This window comes from Sciurus vulgaris, assembly GCF_902686455.1.
Source record: "Sciurus vulgaris genome assembly, chromosome: 5".
NCBI classification, from domain to species: Eukaryota; Metazoa; Chordata; class Mammalia; order Rodentia; family Sciuridae; genus Sciurus; species Sciurus vulgaris.
In genome coordinates this window covers 2,320,232-2,344,922 of record NC_136465.1, presented here as the reverse complement: position 1 = coordinate 2,344,922, position 24,691 = coordinate 2,320,232, and the positions used below count along the sequence as shown (strand labels likewise).

Genomic DNA, 24,691 nt, shown 5'->3' with positions numbered 1-24,691 from the left:
GACATCACCGTGAGGGAAGTAAGCAGGCCCGGAAGGCGAGTGCCCGGCATCTCACTTGGCGTGGGCTGACGTGTTGGTCTCCCAGGACAGAGCACAGGATGTTGACCGGAGCCTGGGACGTGGAAAGCAGGGGGAGGGCCCGGTCAGTGGCTCACCTCGCAAGTGGACAGCAGGACAGCTGAGGCCAGCTGTGCTGAGGCCAGCGGGTGGCTGGAGTCAGTGTGTGTCAAAGTAACCACGAGGGCGGACTTAGAATGTTTGACTACTGGATACACTAAATAGCTTTACTGGATCATGACACCATGGGTACCTGTGTCAGAACTTCACACTGTGCCCCATGAACGTGAGGCAATGAAAAGCAAAACAGCAACATTTCATAAACCCTGAGATTGTCAGATATCAATATTTGTCATATTTTATGATTCTATATTAAAAATAGTTATATGCAGAACACTCAACCTTGAAACACTTGTTCTTCCTGTGTGGCTGACTTGGAATTGGAGCAGTTTACTCAGCTGCTTCTCTGAGGGAGTCAATCCATCGCATGGACTATGCAGTGAGTGCAGCCCACGTAGCTTGATGGATGCCCTGGGCAGTGGTCCTCGCTTTCTCTTTTCCACATTTTGCACTACAGATGAAAGTGGAATTTGGAAATGCAGCACACAGAGCTGCTGTCTTTCTCTACATTTCCTTTTGTGCAGCTCAGTTGAGCAGGAGCTAACCTCGGGCTTCCCAGGCTGTTTGAACGGCAGGCCTTTCAGTCATACCGGACAAGGTTGCGAAGTCGAAGACCTCTGCTCACGAGGATGAACGGGCCATCTTCTCCACACAGGATTGCCACAGATTATCTAGGCTTGGGCTGCAACTGGGGTTCCCGCATGGAGTGCTTTCCCAGCACACACAAGACCCTGGGGTCAACCCCCAGCACAGAAAAAATATTATCTGGGTTCGAGAAGTGAAATGAAAGCTGATATATAAACGTGGGAGACTTCACTGACCCATTCGAGATCAGTGATGTCGGTGTTGAAATGGAGTCTTCTCAACAGATGCTAGTGTTGTATGTTCTGTGCATTGAAATAGAAAATGCCCCCAGGAATTCCTGATTGGACATCAGTAACTATGTTCTGTTAACATTTCAGTATGGGATGAGGAGTATTCTGTGCTTCTGCTCCACACGTAACCTTGAACACAGAAGCCACCTCTCCATGGTCTCTCCCTCCTTTCCCCAGCCACACAGGTGTAGTGGGCTTTCTCTGGGCCTCACCTGAGGTGCCTTGTGCCTCGCTCTACCACCCGGCTGCCCTCGGCCTTCACCAGCCACAGCTAACACTGCGCCAGGTCTCCAGCCTCACACACGTCCCTGACGTCCATGTCTTCTGTATACAGTTCTCCAAAACTCTAGTATTGTTGCATACACTGTACTATAATTTATAACCCACTTCACATACATGCCAGGCTCTACGTCATACACCGCATGCTCTTTGAAGCTTGATTTACGCTTCATCACATAGGAATTGAGGCAGAACTAATTCATGGAAAATACAACTAGCACTGAGTTTCCAGCAAGGATAGGACTTTCCCAAAGTGGCTACAATGCAAAGAGGCACACTTCCATCTAGAGATGACTTTGGCCAGGGTCTCGGAGGTGACAGGGTGGAGGGAGGGGCTGATAACGTTGGGAAGACAATAACTGCAGCATCTGTAGGAGCTCTGTGGGCTTGATGGAAGATCATCAGGGACCAAAGGACCCTGGGGAGCGTCCCAATGAAAGCCCCAGCAGACTGCGCACCACAGGGAAGTCCGTGAGTCGACCTGACCTTCCACGTTTCCACCAACATTCTAGCACTCGCTCAGCTCACCATCCTGGGAGTGGACATCAGCATGGACATGCGTCCACCTACCTCTCTGCTATCTCTGCTATTCATCCAGTCCAGCCACCTAAACTTCCTTTGAGTTTTGAAAGCAAGTTAATATTCTTATTCTTAGAACAATTTCTACTTAGTTTATTTGTTTATTTTAAAACACATGTTTCTTCCCCCACTGGAACATAAGATTTGGGATACCAAGGGACTTTCCCATCTTGTTCATTTTGTCTGTCCAAACGCAGAAGAGTAAATAGTTTTGGACGGAGGGCCAGGTGGAGGCATGTGTTCGAGCAGAGGCCAAAGCAGAACTTTAACCGTGGTGGGAGATCGACTTAAGCTCTTCACCTCTTCCCTGCCCGGCTTCTGCGTATGCTAGGCTTGCATCGAAAGGATTCCTGCGAGGTGGAATCTGGGGCCTCGACGGGTGGGTGATACAGACAGAAAGCTGCGACTCAGGAAATCGCAGTCAGAAGGAAAGCAAAAGTAAAACTCTCCTGTGTCCTTTATAACTTCTTGGAAAAGACTGCAGTGAGGGAAGAAATAGACTTGTAGATTCCAGTTTTGTGTGGCTGAACCTGTAGCTCCACAGGGACGTGGCCCCGATGCTCCATGAACATACTTGTGGGCGGTGAAGCATAAGTCAAGTAGCTCATTTTACTGCCTCTTCTCCTCTGTTTGATTTTAGATGAGAACATCAGTTTGATTCTCTGCACAACTAATTCCCTTTTCTTAGAAAACATTGAAAACTACACAGATCTATTTTTATTCACATCTCCATAATGTGTGACTTGGACTGTGTTATATCTTCACCTGTGTGAATCCAAATAGGCATGGGGCTGCCGCACCTGCAGCTCTGTCCATGTTCTTCCCTGAGCGGCTGGCGATTCTGGGTTCCATCGGTGTATATGAATGAGCCTGAGCTGAAGCCCAACAAGTTCCCACTCAGGTGTTCCTGGTACATGTTCCACTTTCCTTGAAGATATTAGGACCTAGGATAAAATAAAGATTTATGAATTATATAACTTTTAAATGTAGCTTGAATGAATTAACTTATCAGCTTATGGAGCATAGATAAATTTCAGGTACAGACTCTTAGCAACATTTGATACATGGTGTCAGTTTTATTTAAAGTGTTTTTAATTCTTTATGGTTAAATTCTTCATAAAAAATGAGAAGATAGTGCCAATCCAATCAGAGATGATGAATGTTATTTCTGCGTGGCTTTACTTCAGGGCTCTATGCTTCTGGTTTCTTCCTGCCACACCAGTTACTCTGTTCAGTGTCCTCTGTGGACTCTTTCAAGCTCACTGAGATGCTGACGCTGGGTTTAGTCTTCCTAAATATGTCCACATTCACTGTGTTGGTCTCATGCAGACTCGCTGTCCCTCCTGTGCCTTGCTAAGCCCTCTACTGTGGATCCAGCTCCTGTACCTGATCTTAGTGTCACCTTCCACATGGTGTCTGTCAGATCTGCAGGTCCTGGATCCATCACAGTGTCAACCTTCCACATGGTGTCTAGCAGGCCTTGAGCTCCATGAATCCATCTCACATCACCCTTCCACTTGGAGTCTAGCATTCCTCAAGTTCTGTGGATCCATCTTATATCAAACTTCTACAGGAGTCTAGCAGGCCTGAGCTCCATGGATCCATCTCACATCGACCTTCCACGTGGTGTCTAGCAGGTCTCAAGCTCCATGGATCCATCTCATATCACCCTGCTACATAGTACCCAATAGGCCTGAGCTCCATGGATCCATCTCACATCGACCTTCCATGTGATGTCTAGCAGGTCTCGAGCTCCATGGATCCATCTCACATCGACCTTCCACATGGTGTCTAGCAGGTCTCAAGCTCCATGGATCCATCTCACATCACCCTTCTACATAGTGTCCAATAGGCCTGAGCTCCATGGATCCATCTCACATCGACCTTCCACGTGATGTCTAGCAGGTCTCGAGCTCCATGGATCCATCTCACATCGACCTTCCACATGGTGTCTAGCAGGTCTCGAGCTCCATGGATCCATCTCACATCGACCTTCCATGTGGTGTCTAGCAGGTCACGAGCTCCATGGATCCATCTCACATCACCCTGCTATGTGGTGTCCAACAAACCTTGAAGTTTGTGGGTCCAAAGCTGAGCTCCTGGCTCCTTGCCTTGCCTCTTCACCTGTGCCTCCCTCACCTCTAAGCTGTTTCACGTTTGGACTGATGACTTCACTGTCATCTGCCCCTCCTATTTTGTCATGATGCCTGCCCCTCACTCACAGAAAGTTCTGCAACTCTACCCTGAAAACACAGCCAGGGTCGGATCTTGTCTGACAGCTGCCACCATGTCACGCCGTGCGATGCTTCCTCCTGTGTGTTCGTACACAGAGCCTCATGATCTGCTAAACCCAAGTTAGCCCATGTCACTTTGCAGCAAGGCCTGCAGAGGCCCTCTCTCAGAAATCTGAAATCAGCACTAGGACCTTCTCTCCTTCGCCCACTCTGTCCTGGCCACCTGCCGTCCTTCTGTGTGGGTCCAATGGCTTTGGGGCTCTGTCCTTGCTAGTCTCAGACCCTCAGTGCCACATGCCCCTCTTCTCTCACGTCCCTCTCCATAGACTGTCCTAGAGCAGCCCCATGACCGCTGGAGCGGATGACCGTCTCGCCTCCCCTCCCCTCCTGCTTGGTTTCTTTCACATGGGTTTGCATCTCCAACACCACCGTCTCACGTCATTGTGGCTTTCGTTCTCTCTTCCAGTTAGAATGTGTGCTCCATGAGGAGACCCTATTTTTTGTTTTGTTTGTTATTATCTTCTCTGGTGCTGAGGGCCCAACTAATAGCCGTTTCTTCATATTTGCATAAATTAATTTCAAGATTTAGATCTAACGTTACCCCTTTCATAATGACACATAGAGTCAATGTGATTATAAGGTGTGAAATTCTCAAGAAAAATGATTGAATATTCCAGAAGTGATTTTGTGAAGCTTCCATTCTGCTGATTGTTAGGAGCTCTTCCAATGTGGTTTCCATGAGAAAGAGGTGATCTGCTTCCTTGGAAGACTGGGGGCAGCGTGAGGCATGCCTCATCCTTTTGCAAATATGATTTGTGGAATTAGCTTTTATGAAGCATAATTTGAAAGCCTTATATTAGTAAAAAAATCTAACCAGTTAGTTAGTGATAGTTCCTTTTGTCTTGTCTAGAGAAATGTGAACCACCCAGAGGCAGCAGCAGAGCCCCACAGAGAGGGGGAAAGAGGCTCAAGCCGCAGGGCACGAAGCTGGCGGGCAGCATCGCCTGGGAGACCTGCTCGCACCTGCTCCATGTGCCAACTCATGACATCCCAGGACCAAGGGAGTTGGCAGGCCACTGTCCCTTCCGACACCTAAGGCGTGCGAATGGGCAAGTGGAGGGACTTGCTCAATGTCGCTCATGAAGCAGGCTTCCCCACACAGGCAGAGCACCAGGATGTCAGATGCACATGGGCACACACACATACGCACACACACGCACACACACACATGTGCACCTACATGCACACACATGCACACCTACATGCACACACATGCACACATGTGCACCTACATGCACACACATGTGCACCTACATACACACACATGCACACATGCATGCACACACATGCACATGTGCACCTACATGCACACACACCACACATGCACACATGCATGCACGGACAGATGCACACACATGCACACACACACGCACACACACACACACACACACACACACAAAACAAAAGATTTAAAACACTGCCTGGTGCAGTTGGGGAGTTGAGGATTCTGAGGTGAATCTTATCATAGTTTCCAGTTTTAGGTTGAAGTATGTAAAAGATTGAGGGCAGCCAACTCACCAGGGGTCACAGGTGTGGCAGACAGCAGGGCCAAGATTTCAGACTCCAGGTGTGTGGGCCTCAGACCTGGCTCTCCAACACCCACTGCGTGGGGACACACAGGACTTGACTTTGCATGCCTGACTTCTTCCCTTTAACAGGACATCCTCCAGCTCCACCTGCATGTCACAAATGACAGGATTCCATTCTTTCCTGTAGCTGAATAGTTCACGCTGTGTGTGGACGCCGTGTTTTCTTTACCCACTCGCCTCTTGGTGAGCACCTGGTTGTTCACGTCTCGGTTATTGTGAAGCAAGCTGCTGGGAGCCTGGTAGGCAGGTGCCTCTGCGACGTCCTGATGTGTCCCCGGGGTGCACACCCACTGCTGGACTTGCCGGTCAGGGGCGGCTCGAAGTCTGTGTGCCGAGGAATCACCACGCTGCTCTCCACAGCAGTTGTGCTGGGTTACTCTCCACCCTCTCCCCACATCCTCGCCAACACTGGAAACCAAGAAAGTTGAGTTTTTAGGTCGAGAGTAGAACCTCGGATATGGAGCCCACACAGGTGTAGCTGGACAGATGACGAGCTTCCCGTGTTCTCTGGCCCAGCCACACAACCGGGGCTGGCAGGGATCAGCTGATGGCAAGTCTCGAATGTTCCCAACGTGAAGAAATTATACATGTGTGAGGTGGTGAATAGGCTGACTACCCAGCTCCGATCAGTACACATTGAGCTGAATTGTCACAGTCCACCCCCATATGGATGGACAATATCATGTTTCATGTGAAAACAAAAACAGACGTCACAAAATCTTTAAAAAAATAAAGCCCACCTCCATGTCCTACTGACCCCATTGCTATTGTCTGCTGAAATCATTCTGCATAACTTTCTTTCTCTGCCCTTAAAAATGGCCATCTGGGTTAGTTTTGAACCTGGCATGCCTCTGCAAGGGACTCAGCTCAGGGAAGCGCTACTGAGAGCCCAGGGGCCCCAGGGCCCTGCTCCATGCTTTTCTGCTGCCTGCTGAAGGCAGACTCTCTCTATCCTACACCGTTGTGCAGGCTGCTTGCTGAGCTGTTGGGACACCTGCCTGTGAACTGGCGGGTGGAGATTTCCACTAACATGAGTTCAGGTTTTGACTGTTTTTTCATGAACCTGACATTAAATCTTGTTTGAGTTTGGGGTAAATTCAACGTCACTTTAAAACATCTTGTCCTGGCAGTCTCCGTGAAGCCCGGATGCTGTGATCATCTCTCTCCCTTTTTAGCTCTGTGTGGAGGCTACATCCATGGGAGGAGCGGGACAGTCCTTTCCCCTGGGTTTCCAGACTTTTATCCAAACTCCTTGAACTGCACGTGGACCATTGAAGTCTCTCACGGCAAAGGTACGTCTGTCACCAGGGCCAGCCTGACAGGGAGAAGGAGGCAGGAGCCTGGGGACAGGGCGGTGCCGCCGCGCACAGAGAGATGAGCGGCACCCTGGTGCCACCGAAGGCTCTCTTTTCCTTTAATAAGGTCTTGGGAGAAAAATGGCCTTTAATTATCGGAGCTACAAGCAAAATTAATTCCTTGTTTTGCTCTCAATTTATCAGATAAGCTGGTGGATGAAGGTGAATGTAAACTTGGAAACTGAGCATAATCATCAGGAATAGAGGCACCAATTCAATAGAGTGAGAATCTGATTAAATAAAAGGAAATAGGCAATTATCCAACTTCTGATTTATATTATTAATCTGGGGAAATTTTTGTACCTGGCTTGTGTTTTAAGTCTACCCAGTATTATCCCATCTAATAAAACATTAATCCTCATGAAATCCGAGGACCCCTTACCAAACAGACATCCCTATCTTCATGCCAAAGGTCAGTATAATAAGGACCAGGAAAATGGCGTTTTGTGCAGAAAAAAATGTAGATTGTGAACATTGGGTTTAGGAAGGTACCATGACTCTTTCTTTTATACACAAGTTACTCGTTTTAAAGAAGTCGTTGTAATTTTAGCACCTTGACCTCATCTTGTGATGTGTATTGGCACTCAATTTGAAGTTAGTGGACACATTTTGTTGTATACACTGTATTGTCCACTCGGCTATGTGAGTGCATGCTGGCCCTGAAGGAATGGAGTATGAGGGAAACAGACTCTGCGTGATGCAGAAGTGCTAATTAGAAGCCCTGGACACATCCTAACCTGCTTTACCTACACATCGCATCCAGCCCCTGCATTACCTTTAAGTCTATACCCACATCCAAATCTGTGTGAAGCTCACAGTGTCCACGTAGGCACCTGTGGCTGCCTGCATCTCTATTCACGTGCATCACATCGATATCCATACTTGTACCCCGTCTTTATCTCCGCAGTCAAACGCACATTCGTGTCTATGCCCACATCCATGTCTACACCCATATCTCTGTCTATACCTACATCTGTGTCTATGCCTACATCCATGTCTACACCTCTATTCATGTCTGCACCTCCATCCATGTCTATACCTCCATCTGTCTAAACCCCTATCCATGTCTATACCACTATCCAAGTCTATGCCCACATTCGTATCTACACCTCTATCTGTTTTGACACCTCCATCTGTGTGTATACCCACTTCCATATCTACACCTCATCCATGTCTACACCTCCATCTATGTCTACACTCATATCTATGTCTATGACCACTTCCATGTCTCCACCTCATCTGTGTCTACACCTCCATCTGTGTCTATACCCACTTCCATGTCTACACCTCCATCCATGTCTACACCTCCATCTATGTCTACACTCATATCTATGTCTATGACCACTTCCATGTCTCCACCTCATCTGTGTCTACATCTCCATCTGTGTGTATACCCACTTCCATGTCTACACCTCCATTCATTTCTACACCTCTGTCTGAGTCTACACCCATATCTATATCTATGCCTACATCTATGTCTACACCTCCTTCTATGTCTATACGCAGGCTGGGGATATAGGTCAGTTGGTAGCGTGCTTGCCTTGCAAGCATAAGGCTCTGGGTTCAATCCCCAGCACCAAAAAAAAAAAAAAAAAAAAAAGAGTACGCATCTGTGTTTACACCCATATCTATGTCTATGCCCACTTCTATGTCTACACCTCCACCCATGTCTACCCCTCCATCTGTGACTACACCCATATCAATGTCTATGACCACTTCCATGTCTATACCTCATCCATGCCTACATCTCCATCCTTGTCTACACCCACTTCCATGTCTACACCCATGTCCCTGTCTACACCCACTTCCATGTCTACACCCATGTCCCTGTTTACACCCACTTCCATGTCTACACCAACATCTCTGCTTACATGTCTATGTATCTGAATATCTGTTCATCCACATGGATACCCACATCTGCATCTTTGTGCTTACGCATTTAAGCGTTTATGTTTGTGAATCCCCTCTTCTCTTTTGTTTCTAAACTATCTACTTTGATCCATTTTCTCTCAAACTTCAACATTCGTTTTGCATATTAAGATTTTTCAGTATTTTGAATCAAAACTTGATGTCTATTTCCCTGAATTGTTTCCAGCCACACTTCTCTCTGCCACCTCTCTCTCCCCCCTGTCCTCCCGGCCTCCCCCCTCAGGGGTCCAGTTGACCTTTCACACCTTCCACCTGGAAAGTTCCCACGACTACTTGCTCATCACAGAGGATGGGAGCTTCTCGGAGCCCGTGGCCCGGCTCACTGGCTCTGTGCTGCCTCACACGATCAAGGCCGGCCTGTTTGGGAACTTCACTGCCCAGCTTCGCTTCATATCGGACTTTTCGATTTCCTACGAGGGCTTCAACATCACATTTTCAGGTACGTTGGTCTTTCTGTGCTGTTTCTCTCTCCTGGCAATAATTCTGCTGTGCATGAGTGTGCGCACATGTGTCCAACTACAGCAGATTGCAGTCAGTGGGGTATGGGAGGCTGGCCTCCGGGAGGCAGGTGCTAGGAGGCACAGCTGGCATCCAGAATATCATTTTTTGTCCTTGTCTGAATTGTTGTACTTAAACAACTACAAATAAAACTCTCCTTCCTGCAGAGGGGCTTCCTGCTCATTGTTCTCCATCGCCTCTGTCGACCTCTGAGGCAGCGCTGAGGTCAGAAGCATGCTCAGGACCAGTGCTCCTCTGATCTCGTGGCTCCTGCCCCTGCAGATGCAGTGCTGCACGGAGAGTCGCCCCATGACGGACACACCGTGCAGACACACAAGCCCAGGATGGGCGTTAGCTTGTTCCAACATAGTCACTCACAGTGACAAAATGGTCCCAAAGTTCAGTAGCAACTTTATTTTTAATCAAATGTATAGAAAATATTTGTGTGGGATTCAGGTTGTATCAGACATATCTGTCTGTATGGGGCAGAGTGCTTCATTTGTGTTTTATGACAGATCAGATAAAACACTGATTAAGCATGTGCAAAACTGATCGAGTGTGGGCGAAATGCCCTTGACTGTGGGAACAGTGCTCAGTGAGCAGGTACTGGTCAAGGTCGCTGCAATAACTTCTCAGGTCCAGCCGCAGCCCTGGACAGAGAGGGAACTGCTACCTACAGTCCCCATGGGTACAGGCATTGTACTGAGCTGTGCTTATGTCAGTGATGCCTGCAAGCCCGTCTTCGCGTCATTCTTCCCAGTTAAGATGGACTGTGACTTTCGTAAGCTGGTCCCTGAGTCCTCTAAATCAGATGTGACTCATTTCACTGAAGGTCCCATCAGTTTCTCAGTAAGTTCCCGTGGCCCTCGTGAGTCAGTTGCTGCAGTGTTGGGCGCTCACCTGTCCCTGTGCTCAGCACACGTCTGGACAGCAGGCCTTCTGCTTCTGCCAGTTGTGCCGTGCAGGACCGATCCTGTCCACCACGAACCGGGAACTTGCCGAAGGCCACGTGAAGGCCGTGCTCCGAGGAGTGGGGTGCTCTCTTCAGCAGCTGTCCCTGGGCCTCTCCTCTACCCAGGCCTTGGCCACGGTCTTCATCTGTTCCCACATTTCACTGCCTAAAAGGAATTTCAGAACTGCCTCTAATGCTTTGTTTCTTAGAAATTCAGTATAATCAGCAGTAATCGTGAAATTGGCTACTTATGTATCTAAGACTTAAATCTTCTCAACACTCACACCTGAATCCCTCTCTCCATGTCTCCCTCCTGGGGGACTCACGGCATCTCCGTGAGAGCAGCACCCTCTCCACTCGCCCTTGCATCAGGAGCCAGCTGAGCTTAAGGGAGTTCTTCCTGGAGAGCGGGAGGGTCAGCTGTGCTCCTCAGGCCTGGAGGCTTGCAGGAGGCCCATACTCTATCTGTTGTACCCATCCATTGCTTTGTCCTTTTGCCTTCGGTACGTGGCCGACAGAGAGCCTTGCCGCTGTGCCCCGCCTGTCTGCGCTGCACCGAAGAAGACCTGAGACGGAAATGAGGAAGGAGAGAATCCCCTCCTCATGGTGCTGCACCTGGCATCCCAGCTCAAGCTGCTGCGTCCAGGGCCTCTGGGGACATCACTGCGTGGAGGAAGGCGAAGGCACAAAACCTGTCCTCACGTGGCAGAAGAGTGGAGAGCACTGCCCCCCAACAAGCCCGCCACAGTGGCCACGTCCATCCACAAGGCCGGCTGGTGACCTGAGGCCCACTGCGCAGCACCCTGTTCAGGATCACACTTCCAGGACACCAAGTTTGGGGGCTGCATCCAGTCATAGAAGCACCAACATTCCGAACTTCAGTCCAGAACTGCCTCTTCCATGGCTCTGAGCAAGAAGCAAGGAAGCAGCCACCTGGGCAGGTGCCCTAGGCGGGGCTGCTCAGCTCTGCAGGGCAGCCACACGCACCTGGCCGTGGAAGCCAAGGCCCCACAGTCTGAGCATCGGCGATGCTACGCACCACGGAAGGAAAGCCTGAGAACTTGAACAAGTGACTTCTCCCACCCAGGCAGCCACACAGCAGAGCCTGGAGAGCAAAGCCCACTCATGGGAAGTGAGTTCTGGAGCATCACTAAAGACGTGATTTTGTCTGGAAGGATTTCGCCTGGAACCTGGGCAGTACTCACTGACCGTGGTGCTGTTAGGATGAGTGGCCAATCAGAAGAGGCTTCATTGCACACAGGCGCTCGCCCTCTGGGGACTTTCCCGACGCCTGTGGGAACGGCTCCGTGGGCTCTGGGTTGACACCACCCCTCTTAGCAGTTCACCTGCCTTCCAGAAGCTGCACTGACAGAGCAGCTCCCTGTCGCGCTTCCCGGCTGCTCCCACAGAGGCTGCTGGCAACGCTGGGGAGGGGGATGCCTCCAGACATGACCCGCAAAGCTGGCTCCCCTCCCACCCAGTGCCAGGCGCATGAGCTGGGTCCCCCTCGCACTCAGCGCCAGGTGCACGGCTGCCTGTGCACGCTGGTGTCTGACCTCCTCCCCCTGCTGGCTTCTGATCTAGAATGCCAGCTTGCCGTTAATTCCCAGGGTCTGCAGTCACCCTTCCAAAGAGGTGCACGGTTTCTTCCTTCGTGCAAATGCCTTTCCTTCCAACCTGTGCAGGCTCCAGAGCCCAGCGTGGTCCAGGCCCAACTACTTCACAGGGCCTGTTCCCATCTCCACGCAGCACTGTCCCTTCCCCACGTCTCCAGAAGAGCACCGGCACCCTTTCCCAGCCTCGTGTCTGCTGTGCCATGGACACCTGACGCCATAATCCACGAAGACAAGAGGTTGGGGCAGGTGTGGCGCTACAGGCTGCAAGTTCATGGTAATGGTCCCTGGCATCTGGCGAGAGCCCCCATGCTACTTCATCCACAGCCCAGGCGGAGAGCAGGCAGGGGCACCAGCCAGGGAGGAAGTTGGCAAAGGACCCTCCTTACCAAGGACCCATGGCTGTGACGGGTCCCTCCTCCGCCCATGAAGGCAGAGCCCACATGCCCTCCTCTTAAGCATCCTGCCTCTTACCGCTGTGGGAATGGAGCACAGATTGCCATATGACTTCTGGAGGACACGGTGCATCATTCGAATAGAAATCACCTATTCCCAGCATTATTTTTCTACATTTGTTGTCCCCCTCTCCCATGAATTTTCAAAGGAGGAGTGGTCTTCCTTTGCTGAACCAGGACAGCATTCTGTGCCTGGAAGGAGCGGAGCTCACTCCTCTGTGATGTTTCCTTCCACTCGGCAACTAATGACTGAGCAGCTGCAGGATGCCTGGTGTGATTCCAGGGCTGGAGACAGTGGAGACTGGATTCCCTTGGGGAGATAGAGCGAGAAGCCTCGGGGGAGACGGGGAGCAATAAGCAGGTCAAGGGGACAGAGAAAAGACGCTGACCTGAACAGATTCCAGGGCAGGGCTCTGACACCTGGGACTGGACAGCAAGGACAGGTGTGTGAGCCGGGACAGCATGGGGAGGGTTTCCTGCAGGTGAGCAGCCGTTGGAGGGGGCTGTATACCGAAGGGCACACGTGGAGGCTGCAGTGGCCAGGGCCCTGAAACCGAGGGAAGTGGCGGGGCCCGGAGCCGGACTGCCATGCGGGTCTCAGGAGCACCTGCCGGCTGAGTCTGAGCAGAGATCGACCTGGCTGGACCTCCTTCCAGCCTCCTAGGAGCGCCGGCCTCTGGAGGCATCAATTAGGCTGGATGACGAGGCTCAGACCCCGTGGGGACGCTGGAGGAGAGCTGGGCAGATGCCAGGGACAAATGTGCACGTGAAGAGCAGAGGGTTGGAGAGCAGAGGCCAAGTGAAGGACGTGCTGTGTTATGGGGGACACTGGTCGTGGAGAGGGCTGGGGGAACACAGAATTTTATTTTGGAAAAATTAAGGCATATCCCCAAAGAGGTTGCGAAGAGCCTTCATTTCACAAAATAGGCTCAGATCCGGAAGTGTCAGCAGTACCGGCCGGGCTTAGAGCCACCGGCCTGGGAAGCGGGTACCAGGCGCAGAGACAGGCCCTGGGTCGCACAGCGGGGCTCGGCTCTGATGCCCGAGGTCATGATCCAGGTCTCCTTTGGAAGATGGAGCCATGGATCTGGAGGGCAGTGACATTGCAGAAGCTCTGGAAGGAGACCCCTTAGGAAGCAGAGAGCACCCAGGGGTTCCCGCACCCACGGAGAGGGCGAGTGCAGAGGCCTGGGCTGACGCTGGCGTGGGCAGCTGCGGGTCACAGTGACCTCATAAGAGCTATGGGTGGACAGCCCTGGAGGAAAATCCAGAGAGATGGCGAAGGGGACGCAGGAGAGAAGTGGGGCGCAGGACATTCAGTCCTTCAGAGGCCCAGAGCTGGGAGCTGGCCTGGGGCCGGGTTGAGAAGCAAGGGAGCTCCATGCTATCTGGTCTCCTTCCTGAGAAGGGCGCCGTAGCACATGCCTCCACACCCTGGGGAATAAGAACTGATAAAGGCAAAGGATAAACTCACGCGAACGGTGGCAGTGGGAGGGAAGAGGGCACCGAGGGCACGCGTTGTTCTCGTGTCAGGCGAGTGGGTGGGAAGAGTGCGCGTATCGTCCTGAGTGGCAAGGCAGCAACGACGCACGTGGGAGTCCTGCGCCTGTCTCCGGCTCCGCACCAGGCTCGCTCCTCGGGCAGGCGTCTCTCCAAGGCCGTCACCTCGTTTACGTGAACTCACACCAGCAAAGCACCACAGCACTGTGATGTTTCTTTGCCTAATCAATAGGGCTATTGCAAAATAGTATCAAATTGCTCTCCTATCTTGGAGAGTTTCCATTGTTTGGAAAGCCACTGCATGCAAGATGCCCTCTGACAGGAGAACGAGCGTGGGGCACCTTCTTACACAGAAGGCGAGTGTTAGTAAGATGGGAGGAGAGGTCCCCAGCCGTGTTTAACACGTATGTAATCGTTACGTGTTATGTATGACGATTTTCCAGTACGTATTTACTCAGTTCACTCACGTGATATCATTTCTCCCTTTCTCCCTGGGTTATACTAGAATCAGTTATAATAGCTAACTCAGGCGTATTTCCAGAAGGGCCAGATTGGTTGGAACAGAGACTTTTTCACATAAAGGAAGAGCAGGACAAAGACAATCCGACACTGGCTCAGAGGACTGGCAGCTGGGGGAGGTGGAGGAGGAGCGAGGGGCACTCCCTGGCCCAGGACAGGTTCCCACATCAGTCCAGGGGTGACATGCCAAGCAGTCAGCAGGTGGTCACAGTGAGGAGACCCAGATCTGAAAAGCCGGGGACCTTGGAGAAGCCTGCTGTCCCGAGATCGCGGGAACCCTGGGTCTGGACTCGCGAGTTGGGCCTTGGGAGGGCGCTGGAGCCCGGTGAAGGCAGAGCGTTCTCAGGGACGTCTGCGGCTTGTCCACGTCTCTCCCACCAAAATCCGGAAGCCTGACCTTCGCCTTCCTGCGGATTGAGTAATGCTTGTCCTGGTCGTGGCCTTTCGCACCTCCGAGAGCCCCTTCCAGGCCAGGGGTGCTCCCCTGGCACAGGGCCCACCCGCTGACACGCACCTCAGACTGAGGCACAGCAGGACGGGGGACGCCGCGCTCCAGGCTCCTGGGGACGCTTGGTATGACTCACAGCCAGCAAAACTCTGGACTCCACCAGGGTCCCAGAGATCAGCATCGACCGGAGTGCGTCGCCCTGCCCTGAGGTCTGAGGGGTTGGCAACGGCTGTCACCAGTATAGGTGTCTGGAAACTCCCCCTCAGGGTGCAGCGAGGAGCCGCATCATCCTCTTCAGAAAAGGGCGCTTGCACTTTCCTCCTGAGTGGTTTGTGGAAACTTGTGGTTCACAGATTGTCTCCTATAAATTCTAATAAAACTGGTTTGTAGGTTGGAAGCCGCTGCCCCGGGGAGGCGGTGCGAGGTGAAGCAGGCCGTGTGAGCTTCCATCAGCCAACGCCTGACGCGGCTTTCTCTCGCGCTCCGTCTTGAGCCGGGGAAGCCCTTAGAGGCGCGTGGGGCCCACTGTTAGCATCGCTCAGCTGGCCCCACGCTCGCCCCGGGCAGCTGGAAGCGGTCATGTCATGTTACAGCGGTACGCGTCTGAGTGTTTCAAACCTCAGAATTCACACCACTCGTCAAAAGGACCCCATCGTGCCAGGATCAGCAGCCCCCCAGCAGGCAGAGCTCGAGGAGAGCTGCGCGTGTTCGCAGTTCCCGCAGCGGCTCTCTGTGCTCTGGCTGGGTTTCGGACGCCTGGGTGGCGCTGCCGTGGCTCGTGCTCACTCTGTCTCCTCCCGTCTTAGAGTACGACCTGGAGCCCTGTGACGACCCCGGAGTCCCTGCCTTCAGCCGCAGAATCGGGTTCCGCTTCGGCGTGGGCGACTCGCTGACCTTCTCCTGCTTCCCAGGATACCGCCTAGAAGGTGCCACCAAGCTTGCCTGCCTGGGTGGGGGCCGCCGTGTGTGGAGTGCACCTCTGCCAAGGTGTGTGGGTAGGTGGTCACACGCTTTCATTTCATTCATCCGTGGGGACAGGCGCCGCCCAGCCAGGAAGCAGAGTGGGGTGGACGGGGAGGTGAGGGCCAGGCTGGACCCCAGCCCACACTGCCCGCCCGGGTCAGCCTGACCGCTCTGGCCTTGAGTTGTCTCATCTGTGAAGTGCGACCCTTTCAGCTCTAAAATTTGCACTTGAGGAAGAGTGAGCGTGACCATTTGCCAAGCACATTTACTGAGGGAAGAACATAGGTACGTGTGTCCATAAAGAATCTGCAACAGTAAGAAGGTAGAAGGACTGAAGGGGCCTCGGCAAGGCCACTGGGTGGAAGCAACAGCCTCCTAGTGATGGCGATCTGCGGTGGCCTTGCGTCCCGACCCCTGAGCCGGTGACGAGCGCCCACGGTAGGCCCGCCAGGTGGGGAGGCCGGCTCTCTCTCACAGTGCTGCCCAGGAACCCAGGAGGCAGTTCCCAGGACTCACATGAATTTTGGCTTCAGGTCTTTGAAAAAAGGGCTGGGCTTGTGCCAGGGCAGGAGTCTGGGGGGAGGTGGTGTTCAGGGGCCACTGGCTGTACTGCTCCGGGGGTCTGGAGGGACAGCCTTGACCACCTGGCTGCAGGATGGTGCTGGCCGTGGCCAGGAGTCCGATCACTAGTTTGGGCAGCCATGCTGGGCACTTGGTTTCACCCATCCGTGTTCCTTAAACATAGAGAAAACTGCCTGGGAGCAGGGGAGGTTAGAGGTTCACCCCAGGGTGGTGTTTTCTGAGTCTGTGGGGACTGATCTCCCAGCCGACCATCCAGGGCTGCTAAGTCACACCAGAGTCAGATCCAGCAACACGGAGCAAGTTCTGTCACGGCAACATGTCATTCCCGGGCCCCTTCACGGCCCCCGTTCCTTCTGTTCTCAGCGTTCCCTGGTCATCATGTGCGTGGAAACATGAACCTGTATTTTTGGGCCCCTATTGGGCAGCAGCCGTCCGTCGGGTTGAGGAACGGCAGTGACTTCGCTGCCCCCTCCCGGGCCCTCACGCCACGTCTGCAGCACTCTGCCACCAGCTTCTCTTGGAGCAGGGTTCCTTCCCACTTCGGTTACGAGTTTTGAGAACTGGAGGCAAGAAACACCACCGTGCGTGGGTGGTCTGAGGTGTTACCAGGGTTGCCTGGACCCCACCCCCAGGTGAGAAAGGCCTATCTGAGGCAGGTCGAGACCTGGGAAAGACACTCCCCTCCACCAGATCAAGTGTCCTTCCAAACGCATGACCTCGGTGGTCTAGTGGCCATGGGGCCCACTGCGTGATTCTGCTTTCCCTGGATGTCTTGTCGCTGCCAACTCTCTTGTCCTCCTGCCTTTACACTGTCAACAATAACTGGACCTGAGATAGTAGTGACCGGTCCCAAGCCTCCTGGAGGCCAGGCACAGGAATCTGACGTCATCTGCTGCATCTTCATGCAGTGAGCAGAACTCTAGTCGGGTCCGTCCTAAGCATGGGAATACCAGGGCACAGAGGACCCGAGGATTTGCCAAGGACACAGAGCTCCTAGGAGGCTGTGGGGCAGGGTCCCGCTTTAACCACCGCCCGCACATGGGACCTAGGATGAGCCTGGCCCTGACCCTACGAAGCCTCTTGATCTTTCCCTCCAGCCCTCCTGGCCAAGAAGCCTTTACAGAAAGGTGCTGTTGATGGCCCCAAAACCTGCCAGCTGGCACTTGGGTGTGTCCCCTGTTTACCCCACTTTCACTGATGGTTCTGAGGACCCACCTGTGCCCCGCTCTCAGGTCCAGCTCACTGAGTCACTGTCCAGGCTCCAGTGGACTCTCGTGCTCCTCTCCTGCACTGGACCCTGGCTACAGGATGGACCCCACCAGCCCTGGGACCACGTCTCCCAGAAGGCACTGTCCATGTTGAAGACCTCACCCATTGTCCCTCAGCAGGACCTGCTGAGTGGCTCACAGCACACCCAGAGCAAACCCCTCTCAACCCTACAACGAGGGTCTTCTGTTCACTGGCAGGCCAGAGGGCCAGGTCCTGGCTGGATGGCTACTCCACATACCTGCTGGAGCAGAGCCACCCCCCAGAGTGCCTGGCTCTCATTCCTACCCCTGCGCCTGCCTCCAGGCAGCCCCTCGATGGGAGAGCCGCCCCTCCGTCAGCACCTGGCTCCTGTTCTCCCAGTGCACCTCTGCTCCCCGCTGCCTCTCCACCCACTTCCCCCACACTGAGGAGCAGCCTTCCATCTTCCCTGAGACCTGCCGGTGCCACCAAAGCTGCCTGTGTCTTGGTCTCTCCTCAGGCTGAGAGCTGCTTTCTGGCGGGACCCCTCACCCTGAGGGCCACCCGAGAAAGAGGGTGACTTCCCTTAAAGCTCCTTAGATCTCAAAAACTCGATTCATCAAGACCACACCCCTTGCTTTAAAATTATGAAAGAGCCATGATTTGCCCATGACCAAGAGTTGCAAGTCCACCCAAGAGATGGCAGGTGACCCCAAGGAATGTCAACCGAGTTGTGAGCACCATTTCACCTTTCCTAACCCCTGTCCTCTGCCGCACTTCCTGGAGAACACCCAGACCACCTTTCCCTCTTCTCCGGTTCACTCCTAGATGAAGGAGAAGTCCTCTTTGCATTTGCATTCACTTCTCTTGGGCTTTTTCTACCTCACTATCTGTTTTTGATGGTGTATCTCAAATACCCCCATGAGTTCACCACCTCTGGAAGTGCTCAGGACCTCTCTGGTGGCACCTCTTAGCATTTAATTACACAAGGGCCATTCAAGACTGCTTTGGCTACAAGGTAAGAGAAAGCCCTCCCAAGTAATTCATCTCAGATGAAGGTTTGTTGGTGATGTGAGTACAGCTCCACAGTAGGGGCACCTTCAGGTAAGGTCTGAGTTAGGGTTCAACTGGCTAGTAAGGACCTGACCATGTCTCAGCACTTGTGTCTCACCAATTTGGATAAAGTGCAGACGTCTCCCTACTGACCAGACAGCTGCTCAGAGTAAGCTCTGCCCCGGGCCACGCAGTACGCCCCACCATGGAGATGCCATGTGGAAGCAGTCCTCACGAGCACGCAGCAGGCCCCACCATGAAGATGCCGTGTGGAAGCAGTCCTCACGAGCACGCAGCAGGCCCCACCATGGAGATGCCGTGTGGAAGCAGTCCTCACGAGCACGCAGCAGGCCCCACCATGGAGATGCCGTGTGGAAGCAGGCCTCACGAGCACGCAGCAGGCCCCACCATGGAGATGCCGTGTGGAAGCAGGCCTCACGAGCACGCAGCAGGCCCCACCATGGAGATGCCGTGTGGAAGCAGGCCTCACGAGCACGCAGCAGGCCCCACCATGGAGATGCCGTGTGGAAGCAGGCCTCACGAGCACGCAGCAGGCCCCACCATGGAGATGCCGTGTGGAAGCAGTCCTCACGAGCACGCAGCAGGCCCCACCATGGAGATGCCGTGTGGAAGCAGGCCTCACGAGCACGCAGCAGGCCCCACCATGGAGATGCCGTGTGGAAGCAGGCCTCACGAGCACGCAGCAGGCCCCACCATGGAGATGCCGTGTGGAAGCAGTCCTCACGAGCACGCAGCAGGCCCCACCATGGAGATGCCGTGTGGAAGCAGGCCTCACGAGCACGCAGCAGGCCCCACCATGGAGATGCCGTGTGGAAGCAGGCCTCACGAGCACGCAGCAGGCCCCACCATGGAGATGCCGTGTGGAAGCAGTCCTCACGAGCACGCAGCAGGCCCCACCATGGAGATGCCGTGTGGAAGCAGGCCTCACGAGCACGCAGCAGGCCCCACCATGGAGATGCCGTGTGGAAGCAGGCCTCACGAGCACGCAGCAGGCCCCACCATGGAGATGTCGTGTGGAAGCAGTCCTCACGAGCACGCAGCAGGCCCCACCATGGAGATGTCGTGTGGAAGCAGTCCTCACGAGCACGCAGCAGGCCCCACCATGGAGATGTCGTGTGGAAGCAGGCCTCACGAGCATGCAGCAGGCCCCACCATGGAGATGGAGCGTGGAAGCAGTCCTCAGGAGCACGCAGCAGGCCCCACCATGAAGATGTCGTGTGGAAGCAGGCCTCACGAGCACGCAGCAGGCCCCACCATGGAGATGCCGTGTGGAAGCAGGCCTCACGAGCATGCAGCAGGCCCCACCATGGAGATGGAGCGTGGAAGCAGTCCTCAGGAGCACGCAGCAGGCCCCACCATGGAGATGCCGTGTGGAAGCAGGCCTCACGAGCACACAGCAGGCCTCACCATGGAGATGCCGTGTGGAAGCAGACGGCACTAGAGCAGTGCAGCCCATTTCCTCTTGTGTGCCTGTTCTCCGCTCATCTTGTGGCCAGAGACTCTTGATTGGCTGAGGGCCTTTAGGAGCCCAGTTGTACGATGGTTAAATAATGACGAAAAGTGGACATTTTGTTATATTTGAGATACTCTATGGCATATTGGTTGGAAAAGCAGGTCAAGAGATGGAGAACAGAGGCCAGGAAGATAAGTGTCCCCAAGAACTCTCGTGATGAGTCCCACGGTCCCCAGAGCTCGGCAGCTCAGCCTTATGGTGGTGAGCACTGGTGAACTCAAGGGACGCTTGACCTCCTTCGCGAGGCTGGTCCCCCAGCCTGGGTGTATGTGGCAGGACGCAGTCTCACACGGACGGGCAGCGTCATGGTGCTGGTGGCTAAGCCCGCTGCCTGGGGTGACGCGGCTGCCCTCCCACCTGAGGGGTGTTTCCAACGTGCAGCAGCCTCGTCAGGAACAAGTGTGCAAGCGGAGGTGAGTCCATTTGCACGCAGACTCGGCTTCAGTTCCCTGGACACACTGTTCCCAGATAGGCTGTCCTCACGCTGTGCGCCCACATCTGCAAAGCCCCAGGGGAGGACCTGGTGAGGCAGCTCTCAGAAACACATGGCGGGTACTGGCGTTGAACAGTCTCTTTAACTGCTTGCCAGACGGAGAGCAGAGTCCTTCGCGGGACAGACACTGCCCCACGTAGTGGCTTGTAGATAGTGCAGGGCAGAGTGCATGCGGACTTCACGTTTCTTTGAACACTGAAATACATTTAGCCTAAATCATTGGACCAGTTCTACTTAAGCATTATTTTCCAATGCCAATGAATCCAGAGTTTCTGGAAATTAATTCCTGATTTAAAAATCTGAAACAAAATTAAGAACTAGAACCTTAATTGCTGCTGATTCTCAAGAGCTAAACTGATAATAGGATTAAATTAAAGAATAAATGTGTATAGAATAATGAAGGGTCAAATGTGATACCATTTTACATCTCTGAGAAATACAGGACTCTGCATTTTAAATAATACATACTTCCTCTATTGTGGGCAAGGTTTGCTGATTTGTTTCATCAGACATGGTAAACTTGGTTTAAGGGAGAGAAAAAGTAAGGTTTCCTTTCCTCTTTCTGAGGCCATTTTGTATATATTGCTGTGCTCTGCAAATAATGCTTGCGAAACACACTCCTGTGCAGAACGAAGGTGAACCGTCCACCTCACAACCTGCTCAAAGGCCCCGTGGCGGTTTCCAGGACGCCTTGTGGCCCCAGAGGCACACTGTGCTCCTGGTCCCTGTGTCTGGAGCAATCAGTGTAAGTGGTGTGTTGCTGTAGCCGTGGGCTTGGGCCCAGTAGGCGCCCAGCAGGAAGGTGGCCTTTCTCACCCCAGCATACTGGCCAACTCACAGGATCCTGGGGCCTGCAGTGCTAGGCTTCCCAGCTGTGCCTCTGAACAGCAGTACTTGTTGATCCAGGCCCAGTGGGGGTGCTTGTCACAGTGGCCCAAGAGGAAGAGGACAGTTGGCTTCACAGGTCGATGCCTTTGTACACAAGAATTCAAGGAAAAAATCAATTGACTCCTTTCTATCATGGTTAATTTAGTTTTAATTAGTTCCATAGCAAAACTCTCCATAACAATTCAGTTTTAATTAAAATTTCAGTGGATTCTTTATAATAGAGCAAACGATTCATATCAGGGAAAATTGTAGCCATTCACCTTAAAGTAATATTAAATGGATTATTGAAAGAACTTAAAAAGTGAAACATTTAATTGCTCTGGTAATGAAGAATTACTCTGGATCCCTTGAATCAAGTTCAAAGAATTCTCCACATTTTGAACACATTTATATTTTGCAATTTTCGGAGCACCGGCCTTTGAAGGGAAGTGCGTGCTCTCTCTAACCGTCTCCTCCAGGGTGGAGTCCCGGGGTTTGGTGAGCCTCCCTGAGGCCCTCTGACACCTCCTGGCTCTTTCACCAAGTGCTGCTCTGTGATGGAGCCTGGGCTGCCGCTCCCCCTGCCCTCAGAGCAGGGGCCCACATCCAGTCACAGCCACAGAGCAGTGGGCGTCATCCAGTACCTACAGACGCAATGGACGATCAGCGAGGGCCTCCCCCGCAGCGTGGCTGCTGCACAGCCTGACTGGGCCCAGCCGACTCTGCTTCCACTGGTGTGAGCTCGGGCCTGCTCAGCGGCCTTGCTGAGCCTCAGCATCCCCGCCTGGGAGGGGAGGGTAGTGTTGGCGTCTACCTTGTGGCATTGTATTTATGAGACAAGACAGTGCTTGAAATATGTCTGTTTATGTTGAAGTGACACATGGGCCAAGGAAGAGCACAGGCTCTCTGCTGGGAAGACCCAGGGTACTTCGTCTCCCCGCCCACTTCCCCTCCAAATCCTCAGGGTGCTCCTCTGGTCTTGGAGTTGCGGAACCTTCTGCTCAGGTCCCTCCCCAGGGCACGGTGCCCCATGCTTACCTCACAGTGCACGGAACCCACCTGCTCTTTCCAGGGCACGTCCTCCTCGCCTCTCACCCTTCCTTCAGGACCAGCCCGATCAAGCAGGTGGCACTGCGGTTCACGGCAGCCTGTGCCGGAGCCTGGCCCAGCCCCTCTGCAGCCAGGCCTGCGTGGCCCCCTGCCGGATACCCCTCCACACGCAAACCCTGTGTGCGCCACGTCTGAGACACGGCCCCTCCCCTCCCCCACCGGGGGCCAAGGTTGCCAGCGGGCCACTGAGGCCTCAGGATATGCGGTGACTGAGGTTCGGCCTTCGAGACATCCTACATTCTGCCTTTGACATAAAATCAGGAAACAGTGATGTCAAAAGCACATATGCTCAGTTTTTGTTCGTGCTTGATAAGCATAGCAACTGTTCAAACATGGGGCGATGCCAAAGTCACGCCTAAGTTTTTAAACATATCACTATGCAGAGCTGGGCATGGTGGCGCACACCTATAATCCCAGCAGCTCAGGAGGCTGAGGCAGGAGGATTGTCAAGTTCAAGACAAGCCTTAGCAACTTAGCAAGGCCCTGTCTCAATATAAAAAATAAGCTGGCTGGGAATGTAGCTCAGTGGTAAAGCACTGCTGGGTTCAATCCCTGGTACAAAACAACAGTAAAAATCCACCACCACACCCTGAGGCATTATCTGCCTGAAAGTCTTTGCAGAATATAAGCAACAGGAATCTTAAATAGTGAAAGTGCATATGATATGCACATGTTGTGTATATTACATAGTAAAATATCACTTCCATATGTTCCTTAGTGCATGTATTGCATTAGTTTTAGGATCATGATTGCACATCAAGTCTGACCCTCTACAAGCAGCTTCATACTCTGGGAGAGAAGTCTGTGAGTGAGATGTCCTTCAGAGGCTGCTCCCTCTGCCCTGGAATAATGACAGCCTGACTGTGCACGTGTACCTGTGTTGCCATGTATAGTTAGGTACAGATACAGATGAATGTTTAATCCAGGAGTTATCACTGCATATTTACTGAGAAATCTCAATCGTGCCTCAAGTTGTGAGATGTGCCTGCTCTGATCCCAGCAGGAGACTTCCTTTGCAAGGGGCGAGTCTGCGGTGGGATGTGGGAGCTCAGAAGACTGGCTCGTTGCTCCTGTGTTCTCCCTCCACAAGCTGAAGCACCATAGTCTCCAGAGTGGCGTCAGTCACAAGGAGAGCATTAATTTTGCACAGTTATTATTTTGCATAGTATAGACTTAATTACCACAATTTGTTATTTATCTGCTTTCAAACAGCCCCCAAATCTAAATGCTATCAGAAAGTTATACAAAATTACTTCCTTTGGCTTGATTTCATGTTCTTCCATGGCTAACAATGCTCAATTCTTTCTTGCCTTTCTTCTGGGGATATTATGAGAAATGATTATGACTAACTGAATAACTAACACAAGCTGCAGTTCACTGGTGACCTGTTTCAACTAAACGTCCTTAAAAACATACTCTTCTAGAACATTTAACCTACTAATATTCATTTCATCATCATAAATGGTGAGCATTATTGTGAACAATTTGCTGTAAAATGTGTTCAGCATCATTTGGGCTAAGGAGAGTGTCATTCTCTTCCTGAGCACTTATGGTTTGTATCAATCAAGTCGACGTTCACCATGTGAACTTGGGAAAGACACTTGGCTTTGGAATCATTCAATGCCTTGGTTTCCTCATCTGCAAGTGAGGCTTGGTGGTCTGTCATGTAAGACCGCTGGGAGAATTAGTGAATGAATGTAGAGAACTTAGAAAACGTGTGTTAGAAAGCAGCATTATTTCAGTTTATGCATCAGCCTCATCCTGATGGATTGAATCAACTTTAAAACTTTTCAGACGCTC

General features: G+C 52.6%; 1 protein-coding gene across 1 annotated transcript in view; it reads left to right on the top strand.

Annotated features, from left to right (window-relative positions):
• The window catches only part of LOC306662304 (CUB and sushi domain-containing protein 1-like), a gene marked incomplete at both ends in the record, with an annotated part of 221,578 nt that overhangs the window by 169,133 nt on the left and 27,754 nt on the right, over positions 1–24,691 (top strand). The window contains 3 exons of the mRNA XM_079141801.1: positions 6,969–7,085; positions 9,301–9,516; positions 15,869–16,057. Of these exons, the coding sequence (XP_078997927.1) occupies positions 6,969–7,085; positions 9,301–9,516; positions 15,869–16,057 (522 nt within the window). The remainder of the gene's footprint in view (positions 1–6,968; positions 7,086–9,300; positions 9,517–15,868; positions 16,058–24,691) is intronic.